This window comes from Heterocephalus glaber, unplaced genomic scaffold, assembly GCF_053883595.1.
Source record: "Heterocephalus glaber isolate CG9 unplaced genomic scaffold, H.glaber_assembly_v1.0 deba00000594, whole genome shotgun sequence".
Taxonomy (NCBI): domain Eukaryota; kingdom Metazoa; phylum Chordata; class Mammalia; order Rodentia; family Bathyergidae; genus Heterocephalus; species Heterocephalus glaber.
The window spans coordinates 904,113-930,551 of record NW_028258151.1 but is presented as its reverse complement, the minus strand read 5'-3'; the positions used below and the strand labels follow the sequence as shown (position 1 = coordinate 930,551).

Sequence of the window (26,439 nt, the reverse complement as noted above, 5' to 3'; positions counted from 1 at the left end):
TTATTTTATTTGCTACAATAAGACATAATAATGCTTATAGCCCTTTCCATGAATGGTCTACAAAGGAAAAAGTGTCACATATTTAATTAATACTTGTTTTATTATCTAACTTTTATTTTCAAAGAAAAGCTATTGGAAAACCATACTTATTCTAGGTTAAATGCTAATAACACTAATTTAATTCTTCTTAGATGTTTTGTTGCGTGTTTTTACTGTGATGTTTATGCTTCTCAATGACATATAAAGTTAATATTAACTTCAATCATTATGGATTTGACCATCTCAAAATCAGGCGAGATAATATTCAAGTACTACTGTCTAATGACATTAAAACAAGACACCACTGTGTTCACAAAATAAACATTTCAGTTGCAGACATTTGCAAATGATTCAGTGTCTGATAAGATAATAGCCACATTTCATATATTTCTGCTTTTCAGGCAAAAAAAAAAAAGGCATCTAAAAAGCAGTGGAACAAAGATCAAGCATTCCTAAGTAATCTGCTTCAATACCCACATGGTAACTTCAGATTTCTACTTACTCTAATGTTGGATACCTTGTGCTTTATGTTGTGAGTTTATAACCTCTTGTTAGGTCCCATATCAATAAAATTGTACAGGATTACATTCAAAGTTCAGATTATATTTTAGTGTTAACATAGACAAAATTAAAATCTACCTAAGTCGATCTAACCAGGAGTGATTTCACTGTCATTTTGCAAGTTGAATATTATTGTTTTGCTTGTCAAAAAGTTATTTTTTAAAAAATAACTAACTATAATTCAGGTATGACAGGTGGAAGAAATAAACTCAAGTGAACAAGAAACATCCCAGTTCTTACTGCCTTTAAATCAAATTAAATAGACACCAGGTTCACCTTACCTGGCTGCCAAGAAACCCAATTTTTGTTTGGGTTGCTGATTCTTTCAGGATCATAGCAATGTTCAGAAAATTACATGGTTCAGGACCAGGAAAAAGGCCTCTAGTGCTGGGTCATTATGGTCCTATCTGACACATAAACTACAAGTTGGTCCCTTATCATGGTGCATGGTTCTTGCTCCATAGCATGGAGCCTTGGGGCCTGTTCCTAGGCTGAGGCTGCCGCCATCTGGGGTCTGTCCTTGCTAGTGCACCAGGGAGCCATTCCTCTGAGCTCTGGCCACACCCTTGCCAGAACACTGTGCACAGTGGTGCCCTTCATGCTCTGCCAAAATGCTTGATGGTGAGGAGAGAGGGCTCAGGGCTAAGCTGTACCTCGATGGCCAGGTGCAGCGCTCTGGCCTGGGGCCCATTCATTTCCCCTGGACAAAGCACTGTCTAATTTAGTACACACATACTGGTTACAATTGCCTTTTGTGACTTTTTAGCTGGTACAAAGGCTCTGTACACAGATTGTCCATCCAGCCACCTTCTGATAAAGCTCCAGGACACCACATAAGCAGATGCCACTCTAAGCCCTCAGAGGCCTTGTCCTGTTCCTGCAATGAGGAGGGACTGTCTTCTCTCAGATTCCCTGCTTCTCAAAGGCAAGGTTCTCCTCCTGGCCTCCTCCAGGACTCACAGGGAAAGGCCCCTCTGAAGACTTGAGATTTATCAAAGTGTAGTGTGCAAAGCCTTGGGCTCCATATTGTTTTGCTCACTGCCTGGCCAAACCACCCACAGACAGGAATTATCAGGGCCTCGGGTTGGAATGGAAGATAGGTGGAAAGTAGCATATCGAAATCCCCCCACAATGCGGGGATTAATAAGAAGAACCCAATTATAGTGTTAGGATTTGCCCTTCCTTTACCCCTAAGGCAGACCATTACCTTGGACTTGAGTACTTTTCAGAATGTGGAGTGAGAGGAAGAGAGTTCCAAAGGCAGCAGTTGGACACAAAGCATCAGAAAGGGGAATAGAAGGAGGAGATGAGCCCCAGCACAGAAGAGAGAGAAGAGAGAAGGGGTAGAGCTTGGGCAGTTGACATAGCACTGGGATGTTAGATAGAGCTGATTAAGTATCTGCCAAGAAGCCCAGCATGGTGTCACATGCCTGTAATCCCAGCATGGTGGGAGGCTGGAGCAGGAAAATTGCAAGTTCAAGCCTGGGCAACTTAGTGATTTAGTGAGACCCTGTCTCAGAGTAAAGAGATAGCAAGGGCTGGGGATGTAGCTCAGTGCAAAGGCCCTGGGGTCAACCTCCAGTACTGCAAAAAAAAAAAAAGGTATGCTTATCATGTCCTGCTTTGTATGCAGTTTTGGAATGTCACCACCTTGTAAGAAACTTCCAGGGGAGACCTACCTGGACTTTCCAGGATTTGTTTTGGGTGAGATTTTATTTTTAGGCTGTTCATTGTGCAAGCCTATCTTTCTGGTGGCCCAGTGTGCTGAGACACATGGTTATCCTGGACCAGCACCAGAGAGTATGCTGAGATGCGCAGGCTTTGTGGCACAGGGTAAGGAGTAAGCTGATTCATATTTAGGCGAGTGGCTAAGAATTTGAAAACAGGAAAATGGCAAGCTTTGCTTAGGATGTGGAGGAAGTGGATGCACATTGACTGATACAGGGTGCAAGTTGGCATCACCACTTGGGGAAACTATTTGGTAGTAGCTACTACAGCAGAGAACAGGTATAGCTGTGGCCCAGGAACTGACCCCCAGGAGGATGCTCAAGCAGAGTGTGCATGTGTGCACCAAGAGACATAAACTGCAACAGCTTCAGACTGCCCAACAAGTAAACTGTAGCATATCCAGGAATGGGATTCCACAGGGCATTACCATGAACCATCTGCAGTTACATGGCAATAGAGCCGGTGCTCACGGAGGGTTGCACTTGTTCTCTAGGATCCCCCGTACATAGGGTGCAGATGCAGCCAGAGCACAGAGGTGGATTAGAGTTGGGGATGGTGGTTATTCTTGTGGGGGGATTGGTGAGAGGAGGTTTAAGGGGAATTTCTGAAGCACTGATGGTGTTTTCTTTCCTTATCTGGATGATCTTTGCATGAGTGTGTTTGGTTAGTGACAATACAGGAAGCTGTAGAGTTATCTCTTCTTGCATGTATAGCACACATCAATAAAAAAGTTAAACCTAAAAAATGTGTTTAAATTGTTGCCACTGCCTTTCTTTATGAAAATACTGAGTACTATTGGAATTGAATACTAAATTATTGTGGGTGAATCAAACATTGTTACTAAGAACTGAAGAATACCTGGAAATGGAATTATCTGTCTATAAGGATATTGGCATCAGGGGCCACCTGACAGTTTTGTTTCTCCCACAGTAAAGCCAAGATTAAAAGCAAAGAGAGGTCATGTTATAAGTAATAAGGACGGTGCCTGGTGCCCGGTAGTGCTCAGTGTGGAGTTGTCTTCAATTGTACAGGTGTAACTATGTGCTTCGGCAGTAAGGGACATGGAGGTCAAGACAACATGCCTGGGAAAGCCTGATTGTTGTGCATCTGTACTCAGAAGGTCTGGATTGGATGCTGTGTCCTGTTAAAAGGAGGCTACTTTTAAGGGATCTGATGAGCAGCTAATGTTGGCAGTTTTAGAGGGTTTGCTTTGTGCCAGGCCCTGTACTACGCAGAGTTGATGGAGTGGGGGTGGGATGAGGGGGAACAGTAGAAACTACTAGGCCCTAGTGGTCTGAAAGGAACCCTGGAGCATGTTGATCTTGTGAATCAATGCAAATCCTAAAAATTGTTTTTAGTTGGATGATTTTGATGAAAGGGTATTTGTATTACTTCTCCTTGGTTCCTGATCTTTGAATTAGGTAGTATTATATTTTAAAGCAGAGAAAACAAAGTCATAGAAAAGCTAAGTAATTTGCCCAGTGTCACACAACTAATAATCCAGCAGTGCCACAGTCAGAATGTGAACCCAGAGAAACTAAGTCCAGATGCGAATACATGAACAATGAGACCATGCCATCTGTTTGGTGCAGACTTGCTTATGTTTATGTCACCAGGTCCAAACCAGGCAGAGGATAAAGGGAAATCTTCCATGTAAAAGTAGAAAGTCTGAATGTTAGAAGTTAATTCACCTGGCAAATAATGTCTGGATCAAGGAGTCTAGGAACTCTTTGGTAAATGTTCTGCCAGAGATTCAAAACAGAATTCACTTATGTAAATGTCTAAAATTGTTTCTTACAAAGTGAAAAAGACTCCATTCTAATCACCTTGGTACATAAATAATCATTTTATGCTATTCTAACTTATTTGAAGCTTTTTATCAGTATTCTGAGAAAACAAACTTAAGTTTGCCATAAACTTGTTTTTGCCTTTTTTGTAAGTATTCTTTCCCCCATCCATCAACACTGAAAATGCATTTCTTTCATAGTAATGAAATTTTATGTGCCTGTTAAGGGCCATGTAGAAATATTCAAGTCCCATTATGAACCCAAAGCCAATTCAATGTCAGTTGCAAAGCAGTTGACCCATTTAGCATCCGTAGCTACACATTTCACATTTTAAACTTCCAGTTTAACTTTTTTAATCCCTTTGTTTTACTTCTGAGTCTCCCTTTTGTGATGTATGTTAATTACTGTGCCAGGATCCGGATCTGCTGGGGTTGGGATCCCTGGGCACCAGAGCTCACCACCCCAGGTGGGCAGCCATGGATGGCCCTGGAAGATGCCTGGAGGGAAGCTTGGGGCTTCCTGGCAATGGGATTTCTCTCCTTCGGGGGCTCTTAGGGTGTTTTTAATGGAGATCATTCAGGCTCAGGTTGGGGAGTTATTTCAGTAAAATGCAGATTAGCCAAGAATTTCTGAGTTGGGCTAGTTGTAGCTGGTCTCTCAGCCCTGAGTGTTGAGAATGGGGCTCCAAACCATTCCTCACTCATTCCTGACCCTGACCTCAGGTCAAGGGACTGCAAATCCCTGGCACAGCAGACACTGAAGGGAACCAGAAAGCCTCCCCAGGGCACTGAGCACCTGAGGAATACTGAACAGGTCTAAAATCACATGAGAGCTTGAGTGTCACTTCAAGAAGAGTACATCAGGTCTGATAAGTCTAGACTCCTTCCTGGAAAAAGACTTATTTTTGCATCTTATTTTTGCAGCAACTACCTTGCCGGCCCAGGCTCTGGGCTCGGTTCTGTCTTAGCAGCTCAGGCACCCTCTGTCTTCCTGTTCCTTGGAAGGACACTGTGGTCATTCACAAAGCTCTTCACCCACTGGGTCAGGGGTGTCCCTTTTCACTGTCCACAGCTGTGGGAACAGCTCCTTGTCCGGAGACATGTTCTTGTGACTCTGCCCCTCTGGCCAGAAGGGCTGTCTGTCCCAGCCAGCTGGCCCTCAGTCTTCTGTCCTTCAGGACGACACCTGGACTCCATGCCCACTGAATTCTATCTTGCTAAAGTTATGGTATTTTAGAAACTAGGTCTCATGTGGAAATCCAACAGTGCCACTGAAGGAATATAGAAAATAAATATCCAAGACCTTAGTATTGGGATAGATGAATGTTTTTAAGGAATAACATGGTAAAGAAAAAGTTAGGGCTGGGGATTTAGCTTAGTGGTTCCGCCGCCTGCCTCAAAAGTGCGAGGACCTGAGTTCGATCCCTGGTACCAAAAAAAGTAAAAGGTAGCTTATTTTTTTTTCCGCATTGCAAAAACAACTCATGATCCTTACGTGGGGAACTGATAGAGAAACTGGTGCTGTGGCGAGCTCAGCTCGAGGTCATTCACTCTGTTCAGCTGGACAGTGTCTCTGTTTTCACAGATTCTGTGTTCTAATGAGGCAAGTAGGCATTAAACAACTGAATTGATTAGAGAGTTATAGATAGCAATACGTCACTTGAGGAAGTAATTCTGCATGAAGGAATAAAGAGAGCTGGTGTTGGGTCTGTTAAAGAAAGGGCATTTAAAGCTGCCCAAGAGAGCACCATATATAACAAAATCTGTGTGAGGAGGTGGGGTGAGTCCTGCAAGATGTAGAGGAAGAACATTGTAGAAGAGCAAGGCGAGGATGCACTCGATCTGCTTGCACAGCAAGGCCCGTGTGTGCTGGAGATCATGGTATGAGCTGGGGGCAGTGATCACAGGAACAGCAAGGTCATAAGAGCCTGTAGGTGACAGAAATTTGCCTTATGCCAACATTCAGGGTGGCGGGAAGCCCTTGGAGAGTCCGAGTGAGGAGTGACAGGATGCTCACTTGGCTGTGGTATGGAGGATGGATTTTGCAGAGGGCAGAGTGGAACATTTGGAGGGCATTTCCGTGCTTCAGGCAGGAGATGATGGTGGCTTTGAAATCTGTAGTGGAGGTGAAAGAGAACAGAATGGGTGCAGGATACATTTCAGAGAGGAAGCGATAGGAATTGTGATCCATTAGAGGAGGGAGATGAGGGGAACGTGTGAACAAGTGAAACCAAGGAAGTACAACCAGGGGGGTGATGGTAATATTTACTAAGATAAAAAACACTTCATTCATTCCTCAAAATGGCCTCTTAGATGGGATCTAGTAACCCATCTGTCCTATACTATCCCATCTATCTATTCCATCCCTCATCCTTATATCCAATTTCCGTGTATTCTATATTATTGCCATATCTACCACAACATAGAGAGGACAATTAATGTTAAAGCTGTAGAATAAGCTTTATTTTTTATTTTATTTTTTTAGCCACGGACGCAGCATTAGAACAGAGTGAGCCGGGATTTGAATCTACTCTGCCTGAATCTAGGATCCATATCTTAACAACTACTCTAATATTATCTTTTGCTTACCAGCCTAAACTTCCATTGTGAACACTTTTTATTTCTTTTTGACCGTAAGGTATAATTCTGATTTTAAAAAATTCTTTTATTGGTACATTTTAGGTATACAGTAGGTTTACATTTATCATTGGGTGCTTGTACCTGTACATGATGTATCTTGGTTCTTATTTTTCCATTCCCTGTGCTCCCTTAACCCCCTCCACCCTTCCCTATTTACAAACACATTGTTTCCACTTTTTCCTTTTCTCATATTTTTTCCTTTCCCTTTCCCCTCCCACTTCTCCTACCCCTCTGAACCTTTTCTTCCTATTTCACATTATCAATTTTTCATTTTAATCCTTATTTACACTTTCAGTTTTTCACACTAGAGAAACTATCCGGTATTTACATGTTTGTCCTATATATTTCACTTAAGAGTATGGCCTCAATATGCATCCATTTAGATATAAATGTCTCCAGTTTCTCGTTCTTCATGGCTCAGTAGTACTCCATTTTATAAAAAAAAAACCCCACATCTTTTTATCCAGTTTCCAGTTGATGGGCACTTGGGCTGTTTCCAAGCTTTTGTTATTACAAACTGTGCTACTATAAACATGGGTGCATATATATTGCTGTGGTATGATTATTTTAATTCTTTGGGGAAGATACCCAGCAGAGGGATAGCTGGGTCAAATGAGACCTCTAGTCCTAGTTCTTTGAGGTATCTCCATACTGATTTCCACAGTGGTTGTACCAGTCTGCACTCCCATCAGCAATGAAGAAGGGCTCCTTTTTCCCCACAACCCTGCCAGCATTTATTATTAGTTGATTTCTTGATAGCAGCCATTCTTTCTGGGGTGAGGTGGAATCTCAGTGGTGTTTTCATCTGCATCTCTCGAATGACCAGTGATGTTGAACATTTGTTCATATATTTGTTTGCTGCTTTTACTTCTTTGTCTGAGAAATGTCTGTTCATTTCAGATGCCCATTTTTGAATTGGGTCTTTGAATTTGGGAGGTCTGATTTTTTTCAATTCTTTATATATTCTAGATAGTAGTCCTTTGTCTGAGGTATAGCTGCTAAAATTTTTTTCCCATATTGTAGGTTGTCTGTTAGCTCTGTTGGTGGTTTCTTTTGCAGTGCAGAAGCTTTTTAATAAGATAAGATACCAGTTGTTGATTCTTTGTGCTAGTTTCCATGCTACTGAGGTTTTGTTCATGAAGTCTTTTTCTATGTCAATGTCTTCAAAAGTTCTACCGAACTTATCTTCCAACAATTTTAGTGTTTCTGTTTTACTACTTAGATCTTTAATCCACTTTGATCTTAGTTTAGTGCATGGTGATAGGTATGGGTCTAGTTTTAATCTTTGGCAGGTTGAAATCCAGTTTTTCCAACACCATTTATTAAATAGGCTATCTTTCCTCCAATGAGGGTGGTTGGCTCCTTTGTCAAAGATGAGGTGGCTGAGTATGTCTGGAGTTGCTTCTGCATCTTCTAATCTATTCCACTGATCCTCAGGTCTGTTCTTTGCCAGTACCATGCTCTTTTTATCACAGTAGCTTTGCAGCATAGTTTCAAGTTGGGGATTGTGATACCCCCAGCCATGTCTCTCTTGCTTAGAATTGCTTTTGCTATTCTAGGTCTCTTCTTGTTCCAAATGAATTTTTGGATTGTTTTCTCTAGTTCTGTGAAGTATGTTGTTGGCATTTCAATCGGCATTGGATTGAATCTGTATAGTAGTTATGGAAGTATGGCTATTTTCACTATATTGGTTCTTCCTACCCAGGAACAAGGATGTCTTTCCATTTTCTTATATCCTCTTTGATCTCCTTTTTCAGAGTGCTGTAGTTTTCAGTGTAGAGGTCTTTTGCTTCCCTTGTTGGATTGATTCCTATACATTTCATTTTTTTGGATGCTATTGTAAAAGGAATTGTTTCTCTAATTTCTCTCAGTGAGTTTGTTACTTTGTATCCAGCTACTCTACTGAATCTGTCAATTAAGTCTAGAAGTCTTTTGGTAGAGTTTTTTGGGTCTTCTATGTAGAGTATCTTATTGTCAGCAAATGATGACAGTTTAACTTCTTCCTTTCCTATCTTCATTCCTTCTGTTTCTATGTAGAGTATCTTATTGTCAGCAAATAATGACAGTTTAACTTCTTCCTTTCCTATCTTCATTCCTTCTGTTTCTTTCTCTTGTCTAATTGCTGTGGCTAATGTTTCCAGAACTATATTGAACAGGAGTGGTGATTGTGGGGACCCTTGTCTTGTTCCTGATTTTAGCGTGAAAGTTTTCAGTTTTTGACCATTTAGTATGATGTTGGCTATTGGTTTTTCATAGATAGCCTTATTAAGGTTGAGATAAAGACCTTCTATTTCAATTTTCTCTCATGTTTTTATCATGAATGGGTGTGTATTTTGTTGAATGCTTTTTCTGCATCTATTGAGATGATCATATGCTTTTTTGTCCTTGACTCTGTTAATATAGTGTATTACATTTATTGATTTATGTATATTGAAACATCCCTGCATCCCTGGGATAAATCCGACTTGGTCAGGTTGTATGATCTTCTTGATGACCCTCTGTATTCTGCTTGCCAGTATCTTGTTGAGGATTTTTGCATCTATGTTCATTAGGGAGATTGGCCTGTAGTCCTCTTTTTTCGTTTGGGTCTTTCCCTGGTTTTGGAATCAAAGTAACACTTGTTTCCTGGAATGAATTTGGATGTATTGCTTTCCTTTCAATTTCATTGAAGAGTTTAAAGAGTAGTAGTAATAGTTCTTCTCTAAATGTCTTGTAGAATTCAGCAGTGAAGCCATCAGGACCTGGGCTTTTCTTTGTTGATAAATTTTTAATTATGTTTTCAATTTTACTGATTGTAATTGGGGTGTTTAGAATTTTTATAACTTCTTCCTTTAAATTTGGTAATTTGTATGTATCTAGGAATCTGTCCATTTCTTCTATGTTTTCCATTTTATTACAGTACAGGTTGTCAAAGTAGGTATTAATGATTCTGTCTGGATTTCTGCTGGATCTGTTGTGACTTCACCTTTTTCATTCTTAATTGCATGGATTTGAGCATTTTCTTTCCTTTTTTTCACAAGGTTGGCTAAGGGTTTTTTGATTTTATTTATTCTTTCGAAAAACCAGTTGATTCATTTTTTTGTATCATTCTTTTAGTCTCCATTGCATTGATTTCTGCTCTGATCTTTATAATTTCCTCTCTTGTATGAGCTTTGGGTTTGTTATGCTCTTCTCTTTCTAGGAGCTTGAGGTTCAGCATTAGGTTGTTTATTTGAGCTCTCTCTGTTTTCCTAATATGGGCATTCAGTGCTATGAATTTCCCTCATAGAACTGCTTTCATTGTGTCCCACAGATTCCTGTATGTTGTATTGCCATTATCATTTAATTGTTGAAACTGTAATTTCTTCTTTAGTTTCCTGTCTGACCCATTGGTTGTTCAGGAGAGTGTTATTCAATTTCCATGTGTTTGTGGGGGTTTTGGAGTTTCTTATGCTATTGATCTCCAATTTTATTGCACTGTGGTCTGATAATATACAGGGGATAACTTCAATTCCTTTGCATGTACTTAAGCATGTCCCATGAGGTAGCATGTGGTCTGTTTTGGAGAATGACCCATGTGCAGCTGAAAAGAATGTATATCTGATTTTGTGGGGTGGAACAATCTGTAGACATCTATGAAGCCCATTTGTTCAAAAGTTTGGTTCAGTTATAGTATTTTGTTGTTGATTTTTTGTTTAAATGATCTGTCTATTTGTAACAGTGGGGTGTTCAGATGCCCCACTATAATTGTATTAGTGCTTATTTGGTTTTTCATGTCCATTAATATTTGTCTTGTATAGTTGGGGGCATTTGTATTTGGTGCATATATATTTATGATTGTCATCTCTTCCTCTTGGATTGTTCCCTTTACAAGGATGTAGTGACCTTCTTTGTCTTTCTTAATTAGTTTTGGTCTGAAATCTACTTTGTCTGCAAATAATATTGCTACCTCTATTTTTTTCTGGGTTCCTGTCAGATGGAGAACTGTTTTCCATACTTTTACTTTCAGTGTATGAATTTCTTTTTAAATTAGGTGTGTTTCTTGTATGCAACATATTGTTTGGTTTTACTTCTTAATCCATTCTGCCAGTCTATTTTTTTGATTGGTGGATTGAGGCCATTAACATTGATGGTTATAATTGATAGATATCGACTCATCCTTGTCATGATGTTTTACTGATGCTGTCTCTTTTATTTTTTATTTTTCCCTCTTTCCCTTTAGTTTCTTGCCTTGCCTAATGGCTTCCCTCTGTTGGGCCACATGGAGTTGTGCCCTTCATTGTCTTTTTCTAGGATATTGTTTAGAATTGTTTGGAGTGCTGGTTTGGTGTTCATGAAATTTCTCAGGTGTTCTTTGTCATGGAAGTATCTAATTTCCCCATCAAGTTTGAAAGATAAATTTTGCAGGACACAACAGTCTAGGTTGGAAGTTACTTTCTTTTAGGGCTTGAAATGCTTCACTCCAGGCTCTCCTTAACTTGAGGGTGTGTGTTGAGAAGTCTGCTGTGATTCTGATGGGCTTTCCTTTATATGTGATTTGTTTCTTTTCTCTAACTCCTTGTAGGATTTTGTTCTTCTGTTGGGTTTCTAGAATCTTGACTATTATATGTCTAAGTATAGCTTTTTTTTTTTTTTACCATGGCTAGCTGGAGTTCTTCTATATGCCTCACTTAGCTGTATATCAAATTCTCTACCTCTGTCTGGGAACTTTTATGCTATTACTTCTGTGAAGAGGTTTTTTATGTCATTTGTACTTTCTCCTGCTTTTTCATGGACTCCTATCAGTCTTATGTTATTCTTCTTCACATCATCTAGCAGCTGCTGGATTGATTTCTTCTGGTCCATTACTATTTTGAAGAAATCTCTGTTTTCATGGTCACTAACTGCAGTCTTGCCTTCTATATCTGATATTCTATATTCAGATTCGCTCAATCTGCTGTGAATATTTTCAATGGAGTTTTTAATCTCCTGGATATCTGTTTGAGTCTGTTTCATGTATTCCATTTCTTTCCTATGCTGGGCATTTATGGCTTCCAGCATGGTCCTGAGCTCATCTATTTTATCTGTTTCTGTTCTAGAATCCCTAATCATGTCTTTCATTCTGCTTACCATCTCTGTAGTTATCTGGGAAATTATTTCTGGTTTGAATTTTTCTAGAGCCTCATTCATCGGTTTTGTTACTTCCTGTGCTATCAGCTCAGGGTATCCAGGTGGTTGATTATCATATTTTTTCACCTTGTTTCCCCTAGAATTTGCCCTTGATGAGCTGGGAGTCTAGGTTTGTGTCTTGCTAAGGTGTCTTCTCATTTTTAATTTTGTTGTTGGTTGTTTTGCTTTATTTCCTGGGGTGATACTTCAGTATTTTTTATTGTATCGTTTTTTACTTGTGTTTAGAGCCCTTATGGAGTGATTGCTTCTTACAGATATCTTCCAGGTATAGGTGGACTTTTTAGGTTTTGAGTCTTTAATGCCTCTTAGGCAATCTCATTTTCAGTATACCAGGGACAATACCAGATCAATCAGGACACCTTATCCCAATTGACACAATCAGCATCAACAATACCATCAAACACAGCTTAAAAAATGACAATTTGTGGTAGCAGTTAATCTGTCACCTTTAACTGCATGAGCTAGATCAAAATCTAGGGTCAGCCCAAAATATGTTTGTAGTAAATAAACCCTTCAATATGGCAAACTTACCCTTCTGGATAAGGATTTAGAAGGGGTTGGGGAGGGAGGGATAGAGAGATAGGAGAGGGAAAGGTTAGAGGTGAGGCTAGAGGACACAGAAAGATCACACAAATTGTGGGAATCTGTTGAAGACAGGAGGAAAAGACTGAGCCAAAGAACAAAGACAGTACAGAACAAACTGACAACACTAGGGAAGCTAGAAATTGCATTCACCTTCCTATAATAGTGAGAGTTGAGAGTACAGAAAGAGAGAAACAATTCAAAATTGGATAGGAACAGGAACAAAGAGGGAGAGAAATACAGAGCCAGAAGGGAGAGAGAGAGAAAGAAAAGAAAAGAAAAGAAAAATATATATATATAAGGTCTTCCTCAGGATATATTTCTGCTGTCCTGGTAGACAATGTGGGTAGCAGTGTGTAGGTCTAAGTCGATTAGTCTCAGAAAGCCAGCTGTAGTCTACTGAGATTCAGGCTGATTTCTGGCTGGAAAGCCCAAGTTGAGGTCCCTGACCTCCTGCAGGATTAAACCCTGCAAGTTTCTACTGCAGATTCCAGTTGTCCTACCCGCTAAGCGAGTTTGGGTTTCTATGGGAGGTGCTGATCCCACTAACTTAGCAACCATGATGGTCCAATGTGTCTTTATTGAAGAGATTTTCTTCACTTTCCCAGTGGGCTTCAATTTTCATTGAGACTCAGAGAGGCCCTCTCTGTTCTTCACTTCTGCTCTATCTTCTGGGGCTCATAACAGTGGCCTTTATGGCCTTCCCCTGTGGTGCCTTTGCTGTGCAGATTCAGATTCAGATACCGTGCAGCCCACGCGGTATGGTCCGGCTGGGGCGCAGCCTACGCGACAGGTTCCATGTCCGACTCCCAAAAATATGTTTTGGCCTCTGGGGATCAAACTCAAGACTTTCTGAGGCAGGAGGATCTCCACGAGCTCAAGGTCACCACTGAATTCTCTACATAGTGAGAGACGTTAGGAAATTCCAGTTTCACCGAGGATAAATAATTTTTGAAGACTTATTTATTTGGTACCAGGGATTGAACTCGGGACCTTGAGCTTGCGAGGCAGGTGGCAGCACCACTTCTGTATTTTAAAACAGATCCATGTTATATAATTTTATAAACAGTCTTTACCTATGATGAATATTATTAAACACTTTTAACATCATTTCCCATGCAAACTATGATCCTTCATGGGCTTCTTTTCAAGAGGATAAAATTTTGAGCATCAATTTATGGGGAAGATATAGGTAAATGGCCTATGAAGTTTTCTCAGGTGCAGGAGGGAAGAAGGGGGGAGATAAATGTTTATTTTTCTAAGAATTTGTTTCTACATATACTTGAAAAATCAGAGCTTTTAACAGAAAGCATCTTGTTGTAAGTTATTATAGTTATTAGTAAACTATTCTAAGAAGCGTTTATTCTTCAAAATTACCATCGTGGGCTGGAAGTGTAGCTCAGCAATAGCACATTTAGCATGCATAAGGCCCTGGGTCAAATCCCCAGCACCAAAAAGAAAAAAAATACCTTTAGTAACCTCTAAAAAAATCCTTAGGTCACAGTGCTGAGTGGCTGAGCACTTTTTCTGTTTTTCAGTATCTGGTTTTGCGGTAAGATGTGTATTCTGCCCCATTGTTTTATTTTGGTATTTTGGTTTCAAGTGAGGGAGACCCACAAATTTGGTTCAAGTAATAACAATCCTAATAACGGTTGTCTTGATCTGGGATGTAGAAATTAAAGCAAGGAGGAATTTTAAAATCTCAGTATTTGGGAGGTGCAGGGAAGTGCAAGTGAGGAAGAAGGGAAACTGGAAAGCGGGTCCTTCAGCAAGTCAGCTGGAGACTCCCGAAGACAGGTCACCGGAGCAACACGGGGATGGAGGGGTTTCCCCCACCTGCCTCTCTCTCTTCTCTTCCCTGCGGCTCAGTTTGCTCCACAGGGGTTTAAGGCCCCCTCTCAAGTCAGGAAGGACCAAGAGGCACCCTCAGGGGCTGCTCAGAGTGCCTGGCCCAGCTGCTGGAGGGGCTGAGGGAGAGGCCCTGAGCTCCCAGGAACATGGACTCTCTGAAAGAGGAGGGGAGAAAGTAAAGACAACCGGAGAGGAAAGTTTTTGTAGGATATGGTGAATGGCATTGCACTGAGAGCTATGCTTGGATTATTATGTTATAATTTTATCCAAATCCTATGAGGTACGATTAGCCTCAATTTAGAGATAAAAAAATTTAAATAAGAACTGAGATTTGCATTCAGGCATTTGGGCCCCAGAGCCCATACCTTGGCCAGTATATTTTGCTTTTGAAAGTTTTGAAAGAATACACAGGGCTTCTTTAAAGTGACAGAGTTCCATGGAAGCATACTCAGGGCTGAGGGTTGAGAACCGGCCCTGGCCCCAGGGTCTCAGCTAGCTCAGAGGCTGCAGCAATCTGAAACTTCAGGGCTCATGCGCTTCTTTCTGTGGTTGCCAGCATTTCCTGCCTGTCTTTATCCCTTGCCTACTGCTTCCCTTTGACTAGTGCACAGCAGCACCTTTCTTCCTTATCCCATACCTTCTCTGACCCTGCCTCTACTCCTGGGCTCCTCTCAGACTCTACTGTGGCACTCTGCACCTGCGACCTGGATTTCACTTTCTACAGTTCTAAGGGAAGCACTAGCCCCACACAGCAGGAAAGGTACAAACAATAGCAAATCGCTTTAATGAATTCTATTAAGTGAATTCATTAGAAACTATAGGTAAATCACAAGAACCATACTCGATACTTGCAGCACTTCGGTATCTCCAGAAGTTCTTGGAAGCAGACCCTGTGAACAGCCCATGTAGGCATCAGTGCCAGGGAGTTCCCTTTCTTTTCTGCTTTTGTATGACAGGGCCTGAAATGCAAAGTACTGGAAAAGAGGATGTAAGTGGCTGAGTGTAAGAGATAAACCAGCCCCTGTGTGGGCCAGGGAGGAGCAGGGAGTTTAGATGAAGGAGCCTGAAGTGGTGCCTAGATCACTGTCCAGCAGCACTGCATCTAACAGGGCAGGCCCCATAGGAGGGTATTGGAATGCTATGAGGAATTGGAGGACGAGTGGCGCGTAGACAAAGTATGTCGTGCCCTTTTCATCTTTCTGCTTAACACAGCACAAGGCTCATCCTTTGCTGGCTATGCAATAAATGGCCCTATAAACTTGTGGCCAGCCTTAACGCATTTCAAAGTACAATATCAATGACTTTCCAGTTATCCACTATTTTGAATTATTTATGCCATCACTTCCTTCTTTTTGTAGAACTTATATCTGATCATGGAAAATGACTATATTATAAGCTTTTCTCAGGCAAGACTTTGCCATTGTATTTCTTTATTTACAAATATTTCTTCAGCATCAGTCTTCTATTTACTACTGTGGCAGGTGAGATAGAGAAGCACTGGATGAGATGTGTTTATTACTTCTTAGAATTGAGTATAGGAAACAATATAAAATATCACAGATAAAGGAATATAAAACAGTGTGTAACCAGACAGTGCATCTACGCATGTGAATATAGCATGGTTAAGAGCATAGCTTGTGCCAATGTGCAAAGAACTAGTTTAAAAATCTGTACTTTAAAACTTGAAAGGATTCATTTGATCTGCAAAAGAGGTAAATTTGAGGTGAGGCAGCTAGTTGATCTCCATCTAGTCTGTGTTCATCTAAATGACAACTTTTGCTCTTCATTTGTTCCAAAATATGGGACAGAGATTGACTTAGCCTCTCTCTCTTCTTCTGCATGTCATATAAAACTGTGGTGTCAAGGTCACTGTCCTTGGCCACAGTCCCATGTGCAGCCTTGCAGGGTGCTGCCGATCTGCATTTGCTAAATGGCACTGGGCTGGCCTGGCCTTCCTGTCTGCCGCTATCTTTCCACCGCTAATGTCATGAAATGCTTCTGGCAGCATAAATAACCTTATTACTAAACTGTAAATTAGACAGAGTCATTAATATTATATGAATCACATTCTATTCAAAATTTTTCCCCTTAATGGTAAGAGATCTCACTATAGTCTAGAAAATATCTCTCCTTAAAACTGCTGAGTAGCATGTATTAAATTAGCTGAATTAGGAAGCCCCATAGCTGCTGGAAATTTTGATTGCATGCTTGTTTTAAGAAGTTTAAGAAGTTTACTTCTGAGGTCCTCATTTTCTTTAGGAATTTGGCTGAAGGCAGCCTAACTCTCAGCAGTAACTACAAATTAGATTTTATTGTGAAGTATAAATAGGCCTACGGTGGATGCTGTGGCAGTCTGAGCATTTCCAAGGGGCTTGTGGACTGCTTTGTTGTCGATGGTGACACTGAAAGCTTTGGAACCTTGAGGCTTATGGGAGCAGGCCTCAGTCCATAGTGTCGTGCTTATTTGAGGTATCTGAATAAGACACTAGTTGACATGTTCTAACATCATATTACAAAGCCCGAGTTCAGGCAAGATGTTAATCTCTTTTGCAATAAGCAGAAGTTATGTTACAAAGGATCAAAATAAAATTCCCTCTGGATCAGTGTGATTGTTCTTCAAGGGACAGAAGAAAGGATTCTAAAGAGATAACAGATGCAGCTTCAGTTCATATAGGTTTCTTCCTCTTGGGCCATTTAATAAACATGTGTTAAGATTTCTCTTTTTTGTTGTTTGAAGATTGAGAATTCAGCTTATTCTTCATTATAAATTGATTTTAAAACAAAACCTTCTATAAATCTCAAGATACTGGAGCCCAGTCCTGGATTTTTTTTTAACCACCTCACATGATTTTCAGCCTTGATTTCCCCAGTGACAAGAGGTGGTTGGCTGGTAATATTGATAGGCACAGCCCTCTCCCAAGGGCTTCCCAGGGAGGATTCGATTCCTGGCTCATTATTAGCAAGGAAGAGACTGATGCTTTTCTCTCCAGCTCAAGAACAAATCCTGGAATTAAAATGAGCATCACATTACAGGAATAATCACACATTTGATCTAATTTGTGGATGTAGGCATAATGTTCATGTGTCACTACTTTTTTATTGGTAACAAGCCACCTTTGATGCACTTCCACACAATCATGATCTGCTAGGCATCCAAAGGCCTGGCTCAGAGCTGCTGGCTGTGCCACCTCACTGAACGGGGGACTCACTTACCTTCTCTGTGCTTTCCCTTCCTTCAGGTAGGTCCCTTCCAGACTCACGTGGTCTAAAGTTCTACAAGCACTGCTGCATGGCAGCAACCAGACCAAATGAGGCTACTCCTGGTACACTGATACCATGCCAATTTAGGACATTTCTTTACTTATTAAGTCTTATAATTCCACCAAACCAAAGACCGAGTTTGACAATGGCACGGGGATATGATTTGGAGTGTACAGTTATTCTCACTGGCATTTAACCAAAGAGTTACGACCATTCTCTTAAAATATTCTAACCTTCTTTAATGCCCATTGGAGCTAGTCCTTAGTGCATAATGAATACATTAATATAAATATTATTGTAAAATAACTATAAAATTTATATTTGAAATCTATTCTAGCCATTAGGGAACTGCCCATAAGTTCCAGGAGGGCCTGTGCTGTGGCCTGGTTTGTTTGCTAGAGCCTGCAAAGAGGAGATGTCCAATAATATTGACTAGAAATGATTTAATGTATAAAATATTTATTTTAATGTATAATCTTTATTTAATATTTCAGCATTTTAAAAATTTAACATGCCATGGGTGTAATCAGTGCAAGAATGAAAGCTGTGTGTCTGGCTGTGGGAATGACACCAATGGACCTAAACTGACTGGGCTTCTGTCTCCATCTCTCAGCCTGTATCAGTTCCATGGTTTTACAAGCTGACTCTGGGCTGTGGGCCCACTTGGTGCACATTGCAGTTTTGCCATCAGAGAGGGACGGCCTGCTTTCCTTAGTTTCAGTTTGGTTTGGACTTCTTTCCCCTGCCTTAGTGACCCTTAAGAGCTAGGACAAAGTTCAGTAGGCCTTTTACCAAAGATTTGTCAGTTCATCTCTAAAGGTTTGCTAAGAAAGTTTAAGAGGCATTCTTAAACATTTTATTGTCCCTTAAATTAATTTGCCAGTATGTGGATGTAAAAGCAAGACTTCTTGTTGGCCTGAAACTGTTGCTTGGAGCGCTTGTCATGTTCTCAGAACATGCATATGTCATACTTATCAGCTGTGATTTCTCGAAGATGGAGCAAACTTGAAGACACCCGTGACCAATCCGAGCACAGAATCCTTTCCCTCCATTGTGGATAGTGGTTGTTCCCATAACGAATTTCACAAGATTATTTGTGATTTTCCTTTATTTAGTTTTCCCAAAGCTTTCAGCATACCTTCCACAGAAATAGAACATGCATTTCTGCTTTACTTGTTTTATGTTTGTTTAATATTCAATGGAATTTCATGCTTACAGTAACTAGGAAAACCGGCATAAAGATGTGAGAATAAGTGCAGTAGACGTTTGATGAAGATGCAACTCCACAGGGACAACGAGGTCTGTAGAAATTCTAAGCCATGTCAGCTGGTCACACCGGTTAGTGCCGCCTGAATACCAGTTGTGCGCTTTAGAAAGGGAATGAAAAGGACCTGTTGCTTTGGCAACTCAGGTTTAACAGAAGTAATGTTCTGCCTTTGTGTCTCACAGTGTGTGAGAGGGGTAAATACTCCTGTATGAAAACATACAATGCAGAATGTGACGGGTTCCATTCAGATGTACTCTGAGAGCAGAGGAAAAAATTCTGACCCCAGGCCAGAGGCAAGAAGGAGCTGATGCTTTAAAAACAGCAAAGGGCAGGAAGGAATTGGCAAGTGCCGGGGCAAGGATGTATGAAAGAATATTACTCACATGGTTTTCAGCCACTTCCAGTCTAAAGTCCTGGATTTTTAAAAATGAAGGAAATGGCATAAAAATTTTTTATGAAGATCCTGGTATATATTAAAACATTAATACGTACAAAAATGCTATTCACAAAATAAATCACAGGGTTTATTCTAGAAAGCCATCAGCCATGGGGCACAGTTAGCCTTGTATGGATGGCGGATGTCCTGTCAGTGTGTTTGTGTGACTCTGTGTGTGATATCATTTGGAGTCAGTTTCCAAAGCCTAACATAGAAGTGGTTGTACATGTGGAACTGCAGCCCATGGCTCTCTACTCCCCTCTCCCTACCACACTTCCCTGGACACAGTTTATTGGAGATGAAAACTGAAAGGATTGGGATGCATGGTATCTGTGGTAGATGTGGAAGAGCTTCAAGAGCTAAGCAAAGCAGGTGCTGAAGCAAATCATAAAGGATTTTGCAGCTGTGCTCAGAAATGTGAAATAAAGGAGCAGAGTCTATCAGTTCCCCTCTATGAAAAAAGACATGGCAGTGAAAAGCCAATACTTGCAATTTTCCATTAGGTATATCACTTTCGTACAAGATTGTGATCCTCTCCTGAAAGAATTGAGTGGGCTTAGAATTAAATACCAAATCACTGTGTACCCATCGAGTCTGAAAACACAACACTGAAAAATATCCTTCGTTGCATAACTAGGGGTGGTGGACAATCTAGCCTTAAAAATGAGATTTTGGTTTCTGTTGAATATGAAAAATGTTCAAGGAAACACTCAACACAGGAGGTTTGCACAGATTCTGATCTAGATAAAGCATTGTAGAAACCCACAGGCTCTGCTGTTCTCCTCCACGCCTCCCCGCCATCACTCACTCTGACACAGTCTACCAGGGCTTCAGCTCGCAATGTCGCTCCATCCTCTGGCGCCGTGTCTGTACCCTGGCAGGCATGGCTTATGGTGATAGATGTCGTAAACATGCAGACCCAGCACAAGCGTAAAGAGGCGCAGTGTCTCAAAGAAAAAACAGCAGAAAGAGTGATGCTAGTGTCAAAAAATACGATGATTAAGCTTATTTTCTCACACTTGTCAGTTACTCTCCATTTTTTAAAGCAAGGAGTGTGTGTTCGGAAATATCAAAGAGAATAACCTTTAGTTGAAGGAGATACGGCACATATGACAGTAAGTCATGGATGCATTTTGAAGAGGAATGAATACTGATATAATGAGCTCCTGTAAGCTGATAATAAAAAAAAAAAATCATGAGGTAGATGATGTTTTTCAAGCATTAAAACTTTCCTTTTAGCCCTGAGTCACAGAGTTTGAATTTTTAGGCTTGACTAGACATTTACAGAACAAGTTGACTTTCAACATGACTGACTGGAGGAATTAGTGATTTAAAAACATACCTATGATGTCTTGGAGTCATACAAATGTAAAATTGCTCGAGTTTTTGATTTCTATTTATTTATTCTGACTAATTTTATTTTCCATATGGAATTAAGAGATCTAAATTAAATGATAAAATTACAGGATTTAAAAATTCAGTTATTGATCAATAACATGATAGACCTGAAAAAGCCAATACAAAATGGTAGATGGAGTAGAAGTGATGAAATATGAAGGTCAGACTTTGAGATCTTTGCATTAGCATTTAGGCTCCAACACTTGAGTGGGGCCTTGAGATGGAAATTTGGTTGGTTTTGCTTGAGAGAAGACCTTGTGCACCCGTGCCTTTACTACCTGTCTGTCTCAAGCTGAGCTGAAAGTTTCCAGCTCTGTCTAGTTCTAGAAGGGATAATGTATTTATTCTGCTTGTTAGACTTACTGATGCATCCAAAATGGCATGAGTGAAATTATAAGTAAACATCTTATATAGATGTTTTTCCTTCATATCTTCCTTTTCCAAATTATTGATTTGGCTTCGATAATTAAACTTTAATTGTATTATGCACTGCTATTGCCATTTACCAACACTGGTTTTACACGTTAATCTATTAGGGACTAGTATTTTAGATCACCAAGGAACATATGTTTTACCACAACTCATAGTAACAAATATGTTTGATGTAAACTGAATACATAAAATATATTTGTAAAAATTCTACATTATATAAAATGCTGTATATGTAATATTTACACAAATATCTATATATTTATATGAGTAACATAAACATCAGTGTGTAACAAAAGTCTCACAAAACCAACTTTGTTCTTCCTGGTAGTGATGTTCTCCCACAGGGACCAGCGTGTTCATATATCATCCTGGTAGCCTAAGCTCATCTGATCCATGAAAGAAACATTGAGCAGTCAGCAAAGTGGTTCCCTCACCTGGTACCTCCTGGAGCCAGGATCCACTTGTGGGCCCTCAGGATGACCCACAGGCCTGGGTCTCAGAACACGAGGGCACCTGGCAGACTCCAGATGGAGGTGGAGAGTTGTACAGCTGAACATCTGGATCCCAGCACTCCCGGTCCATTCCATTCCTTTTTGTTCCATTCCTTTCTTTCACAGTTTAAAAAATGTCTTCTGGACTCTCTAAACTGACCATTTTTAATATTTGTGAGTCTTTCTGTCTTTCCATTTGGTGTCCTGGGAGAAAGCCTTTGATTGAGCCTGTTTGAATGAAGTGTGCGCACTGCACTGATCAGCTAGGGACACGCAGTCGGACCCTAGATTTCAGATGTGACCATTTTCCATGCTGAACCTGCCATACCAAAGGGACGAATTCCAGCAGTGGGATCCTGTGAGTCTGGTAGCCAGTCTAGGTGGAGTGTTTACTAGAGATGGAAATATCCTAGGGATTTGGAGTCCCAGTTTTAAGCTTCTTAAGGGCTGAAGTTAAAGAGACACTGACAAGTTAAAAGTATTATCTGATTTACTGGTGGGTAATCCATCAAATAAAGGGATAAGTGAGGTTTACTCGGAATCATGTGGAAGAGACAAGGCTAGACCCATGTCTTCTCACTCCTCATGCATAGCATCATGTTTATTTAATGCTGGATTCAAAAACCTGTTGACATTAAGTGTGATTCCAAACAAAAAACAAAACATAACAGAAACAAAGCCCAACATAATCCTAGTTGGTGTGATGCTCACTAAAGAGTTGTGTTCACTGCTAGTTAGGAGGTGTGGTAGAGGCTTATTTGGTCATTTGTTTTGGTGCTCATATAAGACCAGCAGTCTGTAATTTCCTATGACCTTCCCTTTTCCTTTTTATTAGTAGAAAAAGCATTTCTCTTCTTTCATTTTCAGAGATTTTTTTTTGGTTCTTTATGTCTTCAAAGTGATTGAATAATGTCTCTGCAGTGACAGGAGTAAAGCACTTTGCAATCCTTCAAAAAGATGCAGTCCAAGTGAAAACTGTTACTCTGCATTAACAAAGTAACATGTGCCACCGAATGCTGTGTATTTTTACCCTGATCCTCATGTCTGTAATTCCGGGAATGCTAAGAAAGTATATATTTAAAATATTAACTAGACATTGGCAAAACAGAAGAAATCATGTTTATCATATTTTGCAAGAACTAGTGGGGTTTACTCAGTCATTTGGCGGAATAGTCTAAGTGCTACTGGTTGAGGACATGAGTGGCCCCACACTAAATGATCCATTGTCCTTTCTGAGTCTCTGTCAGGGCCTGGCATAGAGATTTTTTCAAGCAAATGTCTAAAACCCAAGACAAGAGCTTTTACTTGGTCTAAATCATGATAACTGTCTTAAATTTCTTGGCTATTCTATGACATTTCTGCAATGAAGAGTAATGCTTTAAAAGTGCTGGAGTGTGTGTGTGTGTGTGTGTGTGTGTGTGTGTGTGTGTGTGTGTGTGAGCTTCAGAACAGATATGTTAACACAGGATGTAGGTGATTGTTCCTCTTAGAAAAAGAAGGTTCCAGGAGATCTGGAAATATAAGGCACTCAGCTAGTAGTCAGGAAAGTAGTAGCTGGAGGTAGTAACTGTTTTGTTAGAAGTTAGTATCTGATTGTCATCATCACAGCGAAACCTCTGATTTCTCCTCCTCTTAGCACAGTTTTATTAAGTCCCCTCTTATGTTTATTTCTTAAAAAGGTTTTCAAGTACTTCGATATGTTCTAAAACTTACTGGGTTTAACTCTCCCCTTGGTAACTGGAAAGACCAAAATCTGCATTGCCCTTTCCCTGCCCTGCAGCATCTCTTCTGAATTTTTCAAGATTGATCACTCAATCCTACTAGGAACAGAAAAAAATGGAGATTCCAGAGCAAGTATTTTTCATGCAGACTCAACACTGAGAGAAGAGGGGAAGGGAGGGGAGTTCTCATTTCATCCTAGGACTCTCACCACTGTCTGTGAGAGGCACAATCTGTCCCTTCCCTCAGTCCTGCCTGACGCCTGACAGAGAGCTCAGGCTGTCTGCTGTCTGCTTCCCTCCCGCCACTGAAGTCAGAGAGAAAGCAGATAAACTTGCCTGGGATGAACTCAGGGGCCTTGGCTGAGGTCAGCAGTAGCAGAGCACAGAGGTGTCTGTGAGTGTCCAGACAAATTACGGATTCCCAGCTCCCCATAAATATTCCACTAGATTCAGGGGTGAGGTTATTACTTTTTGAGAATAGTTTCCTGTAGGGAACAAGCCATGAGCTGTGAGCGGTTGGCTTTTTCCTGACATAGAGGGTTCCCTAGGGTGGGGCAGGAACTATACTCTCCTAGGAGGCCATAGCTTCCAGGTGGAGCTATCAACAAACCACTCCTGGCCTTTGGTCTAATTAAACTTTATGCACTTAGCGGGTAGTGTGAAACAGAGATGCTGACACAGAACACTTGTGCTGCTGACACAGATGTCCTGCCTGCTTCTGATGGAAGTGATGCTGGTGGAAACATTGTCCCAGAGAACAGCTGCTGGAGGAGCTTCCCGCCTCTCCTCCCTGTGGGTTAATGGGCGGCACTGTCTGGGCTGGGAGTTGAAGCATCTTCAACTGAGATTTAGTCCCCAAACAAAAAATTAACCTACTGATTTCTCAAGTACTTTTCTTTTCTGCTAGGAACTTTGTAAATTAGGGCATAATTTCTTTTAAAGGGTGGTGTTAGGTAAAGGATGTAGCACTGGTTCTCTGTGTACTGAAGTCTTAGTTGGCAGAGCTCTAGAGATAACTGAAGTTCATTTAGCATGGGGTGGGAAATAGAAGCATCATTATTATTGCATAAAATAAGTTATGTAATGTAGATTTTAAGTTACCGTCACTTGTGAACAAACTACCAAGTTAACTAACCGGCACTGTTGATAACTTTGTAGATGAATGTGCTAAAAGCTCTCCACCTTCTTCAGGGAGATTTGCAAACACATCTGACATCATATACCTATTTAAAAGGTTTAAAGATATTCCAAAGCTACCTATGAAACGGATCATTAACCTCCCTCAGTGATGCCATCACATGATCAGAATTGGCACCTGCCATCTACATTTGGGGGTACATTATTCCCAGTAAGGCTTTTAGAAGATAGCACATTTACCCACAGTCTCTTTCTTCAGCACCGATACTGGAGGATTTTAGTTAGCAGGCTGTTGAGGGTAAATCAGTTCAAGTCCTCCAAAAAGCTCATGCTAGGATGGAATTAGGTATGCAAAAGATTACAGAAAGGATAAGAGAGGAGAAGAGAGGTGGTGGGCGAAGGAGGGTCTGGCGGGTCAGCAAGTACAACCTCCTCCTGTCTGCTCTCCTGCACCCTTGTGCTTTGACAGTGCCCCTTCTTGGGCCATTTTGATTTTGCCAGCCAGGCTGTCACTCGCGGACAGGCAGGTCATGAGATATCTCAGAATTATGACTTAGTTTCTTATCTCTTTCAATCCAATACTGTAGCCAGTGTACTCTTTCAGTAAGGGGATGGGGAGAGACTATTATCTACAGAGCCTTTCACTCCAGCCTTTACCATCAGTCCTGAGACAATCCACAACAAATCAGAGCAACTTGGGGTACAGTGTGGCACCCACACTCAAAGTTCTCTCCCAGTTTGTGGTCTCAGTAGGATTAAGTCCTTGAATTGGTTTTCCTTTTTTATTCCCCTCTCCTTTCCAGCTAAGACCAAGAGGGCCACAGGCTCACTTTCTCGTCACTGTGCCCCAGGGATTCTCTTTACTACACTGTGGAGGGGGAGCTGACCATGGCCTCCTAAGACTGTTCTCCGGGGAGCTGACCATGGCCTCCTAAGACTGTTCTCCAGGGAACTCAGATGCATTGCAAGGACACTGGGCAGGAAGAGGGAGAGGTGCAGGAGGGACCCTAAAGAGAGCTCCTCTGAGGAAGAAAGTAAGCACTTCCAAGACGGAAGAGTTTGTAGATAATTCACTCACCCAGATACCAGTGATTACGTGACAGCTGGTATGTGCTGGATGCTATTCTGGAGGCTTAGGTCACTGCAGCAAAAACAAAGACCCATGCCTTGTGCAGCTCACATTCTAGCAGGGAAACACTACTGTGTTCCTAAATACTGAACAATCAAGCAAGTAAATTATATCTAAGTAGATTGCAAATAAGATACTTTTCTCAAAACTGGTTTTCAGCAGGCGTTGCCTCCTCTGCTATTACTAGAGGCAGAGTCTCCTTCCTCAGTTTGTTCTGCTTCTTTAAGCTTTTTCCATTAGTTTCCTTTTCCTTCCTCTGGGAAAGAACCATTTTCTTTCCAGAAATCCACCAGGTATAATTTCTAGGGAGTCAACAACTAAATGAGGTAATCCTGAATATTTCATTTAATTTAGTATATTTGAACTCTGCAAAGCCTTCTTTTTAAATGGATTTTTTTTTTTTTTTTTTTTTTTTTGGTACCAGGGATAGAACTCTGGTCCTTGCGTTTGTGCAGCAGGCGGCAAAACCACTGAGCTAAATCCCCGGCTCTTTTAAATGGATTTTAATAAACTTCCCAAAGCTGCTTCATAAAATACATTTAAAATGTAATTAGTTAAAACAAAATTAAAACACACAAGTCTTCAGTTCTAAATTCAGTACAGTGAAACCTACTGAGCTGGAAATGGCATGGGATAAAGAGAGCCATGATCCTGAATGATTGTGATGTAAAATCCACAGACCTCTCTGCTAGTTGGGGAGACAATAAAAAGTGCTCAGCTGCAAGGAAGGCAGACATCCCAGCGCTCCCTTTGCTCTGCTGAACAATAATACAACCTGCAATCTGGAGTGCTAGGAGGGAAGCCAGGTGAGAAATGATCATTTCAAGGGCTC

General features: G+C 40.8%; 1 protein-coding gene across 1 annotated transcript in view; it reads left to right on the top strand.

The window, feature by feature from the left end:
• Positions 1-22,887, top strand: part of Ogfrl1 (opioid growth factor receptor like 1) — a 54,255-nt gene extending 31,368 nt beyond the window's left edge. The window contains exon 9 of the mRNA XM_087205134.1: positions 441-22,887. Coding sequence (XP_087061260.1) covers positions 441-463 — 23 coding nt within the window. The 3' untranslated portion in view covers positions 464-22,887. The remainder of the gene's footprint in view (positions 1-440) is intronic.
• Positions 22,888-26,439: the final 3,552 nt, after the last annotated feature.